This window comes from Amaranthus tricolor, chromosome 10 (assembly GCF_026212465.1).
Source record: "Amaranthus tricolor cultivar Red isolate AtriRed21 chromosome 10, ASM2621246v1, whole genome shotgun sequence".
Taxonomy (NCBI): domain Eukaryota; kingdom Viridiplantae; phylum Streptophyta; class Magnoliopsida; order Caryophyllales; family Amaranthaceae; genus Amaranthus; species Amaranthus tricolor.
This window is the reverse complement of record NC_080056.1, coordinates 6,098,017-6,109,066: the sequence shown is the minus strand read 5'-3', so window position 1 is coordinate 6,109,066 and position 11,050 is coordinate 6,098,017. Positions and strand designations below refer to the sequence as shown.

Sequence of the window (11,050 nt, the reverse complement as noted above, 5' to 3'; positions counted from 1 at the left end):
AAAATCGAATCAGCTCACGGCTAAGATGCTAACTGCACTCTATACCAATGTGCTTGTTACGTAATACGTACAATAATATCAAATAGGAAGGAAACGGGTTCAGTTAAAACACTCTGGCTCAATCTATAACGTTTTTAAGTCTACGACTTGTGATAATTACCAATTACACATTCAAATGCAGCAACAAACGGACCCAAGAGTTATGCGCCATCAGAAAGTGCCCTCTTTGTTGTACTGATATAAAGCACTGCATATGCATACAGAAAAGGAGACAATAAGCATTAGATGAAATTTACAAGTACAACAGCAAAAATGAAAATTGTGAAAAGAGAACTGCTTCTAGTATCTACCATTGTTTCCTCGAATGAATGCATCGCCGTATTTATTTTTCAGCTGTCCATTGACGTACTCTTCCGTTTGCTCCATTGCGATGTTCATGTATCCATCCAGACAAGCTAAAATACCTGCAGACACAAATTACTTCACATCAGACATTGTTTATCACCAAATTGTATCCCAAGATTTAGGAAAGAGCACTGCTTCGTATTAAAAAGGAGAAATGACCAACAGCATACATGCTGTGGCATCATACCATCGCAAGAACTATGTAGTGCGCCCAATTTTTGTACTCCAACTAATATTTTTAAAAACTATTAAAAATAGAATGATACGACCAATATCACTCTGTTGGTAGTAAAAAAGTCCATCAACTAAATATCAATGCACAAATACTCCCTCCATCCTTGTGAATTTACTAGTATGTCATTGTCACTTCATCAGTAAAAAAATTAACTCACAAGGAGAAAAAGCTTGAAGCAAACCAACAAAAAAACAACTACGCCCTAAGATATTTGAATTGCAGATTTCAAAGCACGAACAAGCCAGTATTGCAAGCTACTTGATGCAGATCTCAAAGATTCAGCACAAGTATTAAGGGGCTCTCAAGTTAAGATATATTACTATGACCAGTTCAGACTTCAGTGCATGATAGTTTTTTATCAAATCTTACCAGCTTCACCGAATGTAAGAAAAAACAAGCATCATGATCTCATTATGCCACCTTAACTCTTTTTCTAGTTTCAACAATAATAATTTAGCTATAACCTACTCAAATAGATAGTACAAAGTTGAATTACACACAACCACAAAACACAAATTCCTCAATCTAGAATGTAGTGCCACCAATAAAGTTAAGATTTGAGATATCTGTAGAGATATCAACTGCTCTTATTATTCATTTTTTTTTTCTTTGGCTTACAGTCCCTGTTGGTTTATACCCCAGTCATATGTTTCCAGTAAAGTAAAAGTTTATTCAATACCGATGACATTTTAATGGTAAAACCCATCAGATCATGAACCTTCTAGAGTTCAAAGCAAGCCAACAAAAAGATACTATATCCCCTTTTTACACAGACATACTATTGCAAGCTTTTTTAGAAAACTAATAATAGCTTTGTCTAGAAAGCTACATAATCACAAATGCACATTTATCAGTAACAAATTTAGTTTTAGAATTTAGGTCAAAAGACTTTCCATATGCCCCTGTTAACATCCTAGCATAACAAAAGTACCTATTGAACTAAGTACATAATTATAAGTCCACATGGTTTTCTTACTCATAAATACTAATTTAACCTAAATTGCTTTAGGCATTAGGTATGGGTTCAGACTTCAGAATATTAAACCCAGTAAAGCAGATTGTTTAAGCCTTTGAGGAATAAATCATTTTAAACCTATACCTTAAACCTCCAAGGTATTGGTTTTTCTCATCCAAGCATACAGGTATCGAGAAGAGAGACGTACGCATGACTATGATAATTTGATGTGTGCGGGGATCAATTCTGGCAAGGAGTGGCAGTTTTATTGTTAACAAATTACTCCTATGGCACATCTGGTCCTAAATCCTATAGAAAATCCACAAAATTTTAACTATCATACATTGGAGAGATTTGGAAACTTTCATCCAATTTATTATTGCTTGTGGTAGCGAACAGGAAAATCAAAAATTCTCGGGGAAGCTCCCCAAATCACCAAAGTAAACCTGAGTGTTATAAAAAAAATGAGGGATTCTAAAGACTAAAATACTTTTGGAGCATGGACTAGATATAGTTTGAAAGCAGAGCACCACTATTTTTGGATATAAAGGTAAATGGATTTCTCTATAATCTTAGAGCTGAAGACGCATAAGTTGAAGCTAGAGACTGCTGTTCACATCAAATGAAGTCTGATGGAAAAGAGTTGCAGCCTGGCCAAGTGTCCTCCATTCTTTTTTTTTTGACATAGGTGTCTCCATTCTTTATTTCAGTAGTAATTAAAGAAATGTATTGACCCCTCTGCCCTATTATACCCAAGAAATTGAACCCAAATCTACGCTCTTCAGTCTTACCGTAGTCAAACTGAAACCCATAAACCCTAATCTATCAACAAAATCAGAAGGCTATAGTTTTTCTACTTACAAAATTACCAACGCTGAAACAATCAACATAAACAGACATTGCAGCACATTCCTGAGCTCGCGTCTCACTTTACTCTCACAACACTCTAATTTTTTTGTGCAGTGAGCTCATGTCTCACTATTATTAATATTTTGTAGGATAGCCTTTTATGTTGATTTGGCTACTCCACTACACTTTTGGTACTTGGAATTCTATTTATAGTGTTTACAATGTCGATGTAAGCACTATGTTCAATACTTCTAGCATTTTTCTACACTAAGATTTTCTCTATATCATTCTACAAGCTTGTACAAAGTATCTCTTAAAATGTGAGCTTCATGGACATTCCATAAGCATTGTCTAGATCTTTCATATTATCTTTTAACCCGGGAAGAAATTAATACACAAATAGATATTCTCATACAAAAATAGATAAAAGAAGGTAAAATAGGGTAATTACCACGATAATCAACACCCGAATTGAGTTTAACAACAACAGGGCGACCTCGAATGGATTTAAGAAAATCAGCAGGGGTTTTGGTGTTAGACGATCCTTTTTCACCTCCAGTACTCATCTCTTATTCTCACAATTAAGCTTAGCTGTATATCAACAATATGAAAGTAAGAAATTAGGGTTTGTAAAACGAAACGTCAAATTTAAATTGGCAGATGTACTCATTCGTTGGAATTGAGATGAAATTTATGCAATATGGGAATTGCAGAAGGAAATCCAAAAGCATTACCTGATTGTAAACTGCGAAATCGTTGAAGCCAATTGGAGAGAAAATTGGAGATTCTTGTGAAGAAAGGAGAGAAAAGTACAACCCGCCAAAAACCCTAGACTTTCAACTGGGTAATCCACAAAAAGTTTTAAACCCTAAAATTGCCCACAAATTCTCAAATGAAGACTAGTAGACTGGTTTGATGTACATCATGAAGTAAACATTATTTATGATTTTAAATGATTAATTAGAGAAATAGGTTTATTATATAAATTTGGAGACAATTTAATGACTTGGTTGTTCAGTTTGGTAAATTAAAAGTTGTACTATATAAAAATACTTTGAAATTGTAATTCGTAAAAACTCTAAATTATAATTTCATATGATAATTCTGATTTTTTCATATAGTAGACAAACTTTTTCTCTAATCTGAATGGTAAGTCCGAGCTTTCACCTTTTTCCATATAATTGATAAATGATTAAGTTTTTTTATTAAACTCGTTTTGAACAAATTTTTCAAAAATATGTCATAAGGATGATCGTGACCTCTTTTTTATAAAAATTTTTTTATAAAAAAGTATTTATGATGATTAATATTTTGCCTGTAAAACGCAATAATTAAAAGATTAGATTCACTAAGCAAATTAAATAAAATAATCTACCACATGAACAACAAGTAACTACCATTTCTTTAAAAAAAACCCTCAAACTTTAAAGAAAACGGCTCCAAATAAAAGCCTTCTTGGGTTTGATTGTTTGAAGCTGCTTCTATATAAATCGAGGCAAAACACCTGAGACCTCCATTTTCGTCCTATGCCTCCTTCTCATTCTCTTTCGCATGGTTCTGCATCGTCCTGGAGTTCGTAATCATATACTTATCTTGTTGATCCATCCTGTTTCTCCATCCTATGCCTTTCACCATCCTGCAATCCACCATAAATAAACCCTAAATTAACATAGCGATCAATAAATTTATAGAAAATTACCTTATCACAACTTTTGACGACCAAATTTTACGTATATTTGAAAAAAATTCAGATCTGTGGATGAAAACGTTTCTCTACTTTTACCATCATAACATGTTTCTCTAAATTCATAGAGATATAGTATAAATTTTCATCAAAATGGATATAATTGTTCTTAAAATTACGACTTAATTTTTTCCTCTACTTTTACCATCATAACATGTTTCTCTAAATTTTTCAATCTTGAAATAATATTATTTTTGAATGTCCTTTGGTTTCTTTGAGAGATCGTTCGATATTAATGTTAATATATTTGTGTCCCCTTAATGTTTATCATATATTTGTGTTTCTTTCAGTGATTGCAGTTGTTGGTTTTGATGCTAAGAACATTTGTCTGAGTTTTCAATCATCAATAGAAGAAGAAGAAACCCTCAGCTTATTTAGAAAAAGACAATAATCTGGATTAATGGAGAGTGAGTTATTGCTATTGTTTGAGACCGCCAAGAAGGCCGCTGATGCAGTAGCAGCATTAGATGACGCTTCAGACGAGGGGGAAAATTGTTGCCTTGATGCCTTGAAGAAGCTTAAAGATTTCCCTGTCAATTATCAGATACTTGTTTCTACCCAGGTCCATTTCTTTTTAACAAACAGATTTACCTCTATTATATGTATCTTCATTGATATCAAATTATATACTACCTCCTATTACCTAAATGTCCCATTTGATTTTTGATACTATTCACTTATCACTCTTAATTTGTATTTTACTCTTAATCTATAAGTTAAAACATAGTCACGTGGGATCTTGTTTGATTCGTCTTAATACAAGGATTATTAATATCAACTTTTTATAATTTTTAGTTAAGAATAATTTAAAATATTAAGGGTTAAAATATTACCTCGGTAAGTATGAAAAGTCAAATGAAATATTTAGGCTGAATAGGAGAGAGTATTATTCTTCTATTAAGTTGTATATATATATTATGTATGTGTAATCTTTGTTTATATAGAAAAATATCATTGTATTTGATTTGTGATATTTCTTTTTTTTTTTGTCTATTTTACTCAGTATTTTATTTATAATATAGCTTGTACTATAAATATAGACTTTTACCTTCAATAATAAGGGAGTTTGTTTCTTCTCTCTGCAACTCCAATCATCTAATATTTATCTCACTTTATATTCTCTATAACTCTAATAGTGTCATGTTCGCTGTACAACCCTTTTTGTTGTTAGTATTAGACGGCGTCAATGGTTATGGATAGTTGGTGTATTACTGAGTTTCTGTTTCTCAATGGCATTCTATATACTGAAAAATGCCATATAGTAGTAGATGCAGGGGTGTGGAGCAAAGAGTATTGGGCCTATTTACCAAGTACCAACAATGTCATAGGAAGACCCATCACCGGCTAAGCCACTTGACTATTGAACAATAAGGAGTTTGTTAATATATGAGTCCCCTATTTACTGGGGCCCTGAGTAGATGAGGCTCTCTATGAGCTAAATGACTCTTTTCATTGATTTTTCTCCGGAGTATTCTATATGAACTTATCTAGTGAATGTACAATTTCAGGTTGGAAAGCACATGCGATATCTTGCAAAACATCCTAGAAGGAGAATTCGGAATTTTGCTGCTGGTTTGATTAAAACTTGGAAAAACATTATAATTGAAGAAACAGCACAGAAGAAAGTTGAGCCTGTAAATGTTGATAGCTCAAAGGAAGCAATTGTGGACAGTGTTAAAAAGAGCTCCCAGGGGAAACATTTAAAAGTTGAATTGGGTTCGCCTAGACCACAGAAGTTAGCCAAGACCGAAAGAGGTCCTGTTGAAAGACAGCTAGAAAATGGCAATTGTTCAGCAGACAATGTCGAGGTGGAGAGGAGAGTTGATCACCAGAAGCTAGCTGCTCAAGCTCCGCCAAAGTTGACTTCCATGATCAAGTGTGGTGATTCAACTCGTGATAGGAATCGAGAGCTTCTTTTAGAAGCGTTATCCAAAGTTGTTACAGAGGCAGATGGAAGTATTAAAGAAAATGTGGCTGCTTGTGATCCTGTACGCGTAGCTGTTTCAGTAGAGTCTGTTCTGTTCGATATGTGGGGTGGTTCGTTGGGTGCTCAGAAGTTTAAATACCGAAGCATTTTATTTAACATCAGGGATACAAAAAACCCAGATTTTCGTAGGAAAGTGCTTTTAGGAGACATCAAACCCGAAAGAATAATCAACTTGACAGCTGAAGAAATGGCTAGTGATCAACGACAATTAGAGATCAAGCAGATTCAAAAGAAGGCTCTTACTGATTGTGAGCTTGGTGGTCCACCGAAGGCCTCAACTGATCAGTTCAAATGTGGTCGATGTGGTCAGCGCAAGTGCACATACTACCAGATGCAAACTCGGAGTCCTGATGAACCTATGACGACATTCGTAACTTGTGTAAACTGCAATAAGCATTGGAAGTTCTGTTGATCTAATTTCAATGGAAAAAACAGGCTGTTCTTGGTAGATTATTTTTCATTTTCTAGTCTTATGGGTTTAGTTTTCAATTAGAATTCAATATTCTTTTGTTCTTTTTCCTGTAGGTCACTCATAGTTTCAGATCAGTTTAGATTAAATCTATCTACACCAGCTTCAGATTGTTGACCAATATTGGCATATTTGTTGTAATGAGAACAATTAATAAAGGAAATATTTGTGAGAGTTAGACAATATGAAAACTTTACTTTACAAAGAATATAATCTAACCACCTGTTGGCCGTAATTAAATTCTCAATCTCTTGTTTAAAAATTATACTCTTAACTACAGAACTACATTTTTTAAAAATTTACACAATTTTTTGATTTTATAAAATGACCCAAAAATTTTTAGGAGTCGAGACCCTTCCGACTCTAAAGACAATTCACCACCGGAAATTTAATGCTACATTATTTTGTAAGAACTATTCGATAAATGTGTTATTAAATAGTAATGAAAAATTATTAAACACATGTTTGAGAGCGGTTTAATTTTGGAAGCCTCGACAGCTTATTTACCCATGATTAGGTGCAAAACTCACGGTTAAGCAACACTCCATTAGGTGCACTAGTTACGGCAAAACAACGCTCCAATAGGTGCACAACTCATGGCAAAGCAACGCTCTAGTAGCACAATGCGACAATCAACAAACACTTTTTTGAGTTACAACTAACTACGAACTCGTCAAATGTGCATACACGACTACACTAAACTACAAAATCAGTATTTCATACAACTCTCCTACAAAAGAAGACGATCTCAAAAGATCCAAGATTCCTATAAGTCTTCATTATCAGTATTGAGGTGATCACGGAAAGGTGTTACTACTGCACTAATACTCAGATACGTTTACGCATATAGTTAATCAGTAATCGCCTAAGCAGACTTATAGTAAATTACTAGCTGGGTTTACAACTTCAGCACGCTCAGACTCCTTATTCGCTACTCCTCCGTTTTGATGAATCTGCAAAGATTACTCGCAAAATCAAATAATTCTGAGACAGCACCAGCCAAGGCCCAAAAAAGCATGAAAGGACTATAACAAGTTTAGTCAGAAAACTAGCATTACAAATAAAAGTGTGCAGCCGTCAACAGCGGTTAAGACTTAAGACCCTACCCGAAGATGACCCGAAGTGACCAAAAAAGTACCTGAGCATGAAAAAGGAAACCTAGTTATGTCTACAAGGTATGCACTAGACCCAAAAACGACATGAAGCCCGACCTGGTGACCCAAAAATTTCTAAATATCATGCATGCATTTTTTTTTTATCGAGTTGTTTCAGGAGGGTTACAACTGACGGGGAGCTCGGTTATTGGAAATCATCTATTAGTCCTTCTAAGGAGCTTTTTTTGGATGCCTAAGATGAAACTTCACTTTTGCAAAACTTTTCAATCTTAAATAAATCGAATTTTTTTCAATCGATTTTAAAATCAAAACAGATCTATCTCACTGTACTTCCTTCGAAAAAACGGTCATTAGCTCGGGCCTATTACAATTTATATATGCAAGTTTCTCAACATGCAGTCTACTTATCAGTTGTAGAAATCTAAACTTTTACCACTGAAATAGTTAAAGCAACTCTGTAGTCAATCAAATGCATACCACTAAGGGACATGCTTGAAATGGAGGTAAATATTTAAGGGGAAATAAATTCAAACAACAACAACAATGTCAGAACTGATCTTAAAAGATTGGATACGGCGACATGAAACAATGTATCAGTTCTAATAGTCGTTCACATGGTTTTTCTTCCTCGATTCGTTTTGTATTTCTACCATCTCAATTTGTAAGTCTAAATCTTTCATATCCTTTGCTCTCATATCAAAACCATTATTTCCCCTTGGAAAAATTACCAAAAAGTACCTAATAGTTTTTTTTCCCAAAAAATACCCAATAAAAAATGTTTTGCCAAAAAATACCTATCAAAATTTTCTCTTTTCCAAAAAGTACCAATTAACGACTATTGTTAGTTGACCGTTATCTTTTGGTTTGACTCCCAATTAAATGCCCTTTGTTGTAGTTGATTTAAGTTTCAATATTTCGATTTAAAATTATAAACAGTGTAAGAAGAGGACGGAAGGGTGAAGGAGTGAGAGGAGCTCAAATATTTGGTGGGAAATAAAGCAATTAACAAGCTCATGTGCAAGTCATTCACGAGTGAATGCAAAAAGATGACAGTCAACTAACGGAAGTGGTTAGTTAGGTACTTTTTGGAAAAAAAATTTTATTAGGTACTTTTTGGTAATTTTTCCTTTCCCCTTTGCAATTTTTCTCCTTGTTTTAACCTCTTAACTTTATTTCTCTAATACTTATTCCCATTCCAAGAAAGCCCCAAGTTTAGCAAATTTGCCAACAAGGAGCAATTTTACAACCCATTAACTGCACAAAACAGCCAAGGTTCTTAATTGTCATACCTGCATCTCGGGTTTTGATAATGGATTCCATGTATGTCCAACGTTGCTAAAGGACTTTTCTTGTCCTTGAGGCATCGGGTTTAAAGTAGCATATTCCACTAGTGACAGGTGGGACTTTTTCCGCTTCCTTCGCCGCGATATACCAAGATTTGGACTCCAAGCAGGTGGTGGTTTGTCTGGAATGTGATACAAGATGCCTTTCAGGAGATCAGAACCCATGTTCACAGACACAACATATCCATTATCCAACTTTTCATCGATAACTCCAACCAAAGTAGTTTCCCGCTGTATTTGGACACATGCTACACAAAACAAAAGGCACAGAATTTAGTCATTGAGTACATTCTCGATAAAAAAAATTACAAATACAAAAGTTGCACATAGCTAATTCACATTTCACTCTATCGATCATGTTTGTTGTGTACTAGATCTAGGACACTAAGATCATTTATCTAGCATCTCATAAGGTAAACTGTAATGTGGCATGCACACCGAGCATACTCATGGAACTAATGACAAGTTTAGCAATCAAATTATCTGTATCCTCATTAGTTGGTAATAAATGCACCTTGATGATAAATGATATAGAAGCGATATTCAACTCCGGCTTAAATTGTCTAGCTCCGACAATTGGGCACTGATAAGAGTTGCTTTAAAGTTTTATGATAAAAAATGGACGATGATAGAACAATAATGAGCACAATTATGAATTATAACATAAAAACAAACAGGAAAAACACTTCAAACACTGGTGACTTCTTGCTTAGGAATAGTAACGGGTAATGCTTCATCATTTCAAATTTCTCCGATTTTGAAATCAATCATCTTTTCCTTCTTCCAAAAGTAAATATGTATTAAGTGCTCCTCTGTCCATATAGGTTTGCTCCAAAGGGGGAAACTTGCATTGGAAGGGACAATAGCATGGGTAAAAGAAAGTAAATGTGGAGATATGTAGAAGGAATTAGTGAGGAAAGCACCTAAAATTTTGGCGTTGGGGTATCAAATGCTCCCTCTGTCCCAATGAGTTGCCTCATAAGCTATTAAAAGTTATCTCTAATGATTAATGGGGCTTCATCAACTCAATAACCAAGTGTGCTACAATAATTGTGCGGGAAAAATTGCATTATGCAAAGATTTGCGCACAATAAGATTATTGCCAAAAGAACAAAGGGTAGCAACAGGAAACAACTAAACTGAAGGAAAATCACTACGAAGCACCTCTCAGTTAGTTATATCTATATACCACTGCTAATAAAAAAATATAGCTTTTGCAGCTTCATCTGCCTAGGCAAAGAACACCTAAAAACTACTTTGTTGATAACCACAATTTCTAGAACGAATCCATTGCTCACTACAGTGTAACATAATTCTCATGTTAATTCGCTTTTTGAATTCACTATTCGCTCAAAATGACCCTAAAATAGCCTAAAACCAACTATAATTCGCTTTTTTTATTCACGATTCGCAAGGAAATTAGTGAATCATGACAGCGCTCACTACGGTCAATTTTGATAAAGAAATCACTTATGCAAGACAATATTCTTCTTGGCCTCAGATCGCAGTTCAAAGGTATACATTTACATTCAACACGGAGAGTAAATATGAGTATATGACTAGTCTATATATAGTAAAAAACAACAGGTCTATAGACAACATCAGAAGCCTTCCATTGTTCAACATACCTTGAAAATGACTATTGGCGGCAGATCCCTCATTGCATTTCAAGGTAGCTTGCTTGTTGGATCCAATAACCGCAATTTGTTTTGCAGCCTCTAAGCAGCACGATTAAATAGAGATTTGTAAGGAATTTGACAGGAAAAAACATGATAGTCAAGGTAGCTTATGATTAAGCTATTGTACCAGTGATGGAAACTTCTGGTGCTTTTTTCTTTAAGAAATAAGCCTGCTCAAAGTGATAAAGCAATGAAGAATAGTATTTACGTAGGAGAAATGATTTTTTGAAACTAGTTATCCCAACTGTACAGGCGGAAACCACGTCATT

General features: G+C 34.5%; 3 protein-coding genes across 6 annotated transcripts in view; 1 reads left to right on the top strand and 2 right to left on the bottom strand.

The window, feature by feature from the left end:
• Position 1: 1 nt before the first annotated feature.
• On the bottom strand, positions 2-3,354 carry LOC130825551 (sm-like protein LSM36B). Its single transcript, XM_057690835.1, has 4 exons — positions 3,179-3,354; positions 2,896-3,035; positions 351-464; positions 2-247 (listed from the first exon to the last, which is right to left on the bottom strand). Exons 2-4 carry the CDS (start codon positions 3,008-3,010, stop codon positions 201-203), a joined length of 276 nt encoding a protein of 91 aa, XP_057546818.1. The 5' UTR covers positions 3,011-3,035; positions 3,179-3,354; the 3' UTR covers positions 2-200.
• Positions 3,355-3,889: 535 nt separating this feature from the next.
• LOC130825549 (transcription elongation factor TFIIS-like) lies at positions 3,890-6,818 on the top strand. 2 transcript variants are annotated; one of them, XM_057690830.1, is made up of 3 exons: positions 3,890-4,016; positions 4,479-4,750; positions 5,697-6,818. In XM_057690830.1, the coding sequence occupies exons 2-3, from the start codon at positions 4,589-4,591 to the stop codon at positions 6,585-6,587; spliced, it is 1,053 nt and encodes a 350-aa protein (XP_057546813.1). In that variant the 5' UTR covers positions 3,890-4,016; positions 4,479-4,588; the 3' UTR covers positions 6,588-6,818. The 2 variants fall into 2 exon arrangements, with proteins under 2 accessions (XP_057546813.1, XP_057546814.1); XM_057690831.1 differs by lacking the exon at positions 3,890-4,016 and having other exon boundaries at positions 4,073-4,750.
• The window catches only part of LOC130825550 (high mobility group B protein 10-like), a 10,062-nt gene continuing 2,959 nt past the window's right edge, over positions 3,948-11,050 (bottom strand). The window contains exons 3-6 of one of the 3 annotated variants that reach the window (XM_057690833.1): positions 10,909-11,050; positions 10,731-10,820; positions 9,049-9,350; positions 3,948-4,080 (exon numbers count right to left, since the gene is read on the bottom strand). The exon at positions 10,909-11,050 is cut by the window's right edge and continues 21 nt beyond it. In XM_057690833.1, the coding sequence (XP_057546816.1) occupies positions 4,033-4,080; positions 9,049-9,350; positions 10,731-10,820; positions 10,909-11,050 (582 nt within the window). In that variant the 3' untranslated portion in view covers positions 3,948-4,032. Of the gene's footprint in view, positions 4,081-7,275; positions 7,598-7,627; positions 7,783-9,048; positions 9,351-10,730; positions 10,821-10,908 lie in introns of those variants that run through there. The other 2 variants (XM_057690832.1, XM_057690834.1) reach the window with 2 other exon arrangements.

Bases quoted from the DNA above. Each gene is read 5' to 3' on its own strand.
- LOC130825549 (XM_057690830.1), top strand. From the start codon at position 4,589: ATGGAGAGTGAGTTATTGCTATTGTTTGAGACCGCCAAGAAGGCCGCT. The intron at 4,751-5,696 runs GTCCATTTCTTT...GTACAATTTCAG, and splicing joins AGATACTTGTTTCTACCCAG to GTTGGAAAGCACATGCGATA.
- LOC130825551 (XM_057690835.1), bottom strand. From the start codon at position 3,010: ATGAGTACTGGAGGTGAAAAAGGATCGTCTAACACCAAAACCCCTGCT. The intron at 465-2,895 runs GTAATTACCCTA...TTGTGTCTGCAG, and splicing joins TTCGGGTGTTGATTATCGTG to GTATTTTAGCTTGTCTGGAT. The intron at 248-350 runs GTAGATACTAGA...ATGCATATGCAG, and splicing joins ATTCATTCGAGGAAACAATG to TGCTTTATATCAGTACAACA.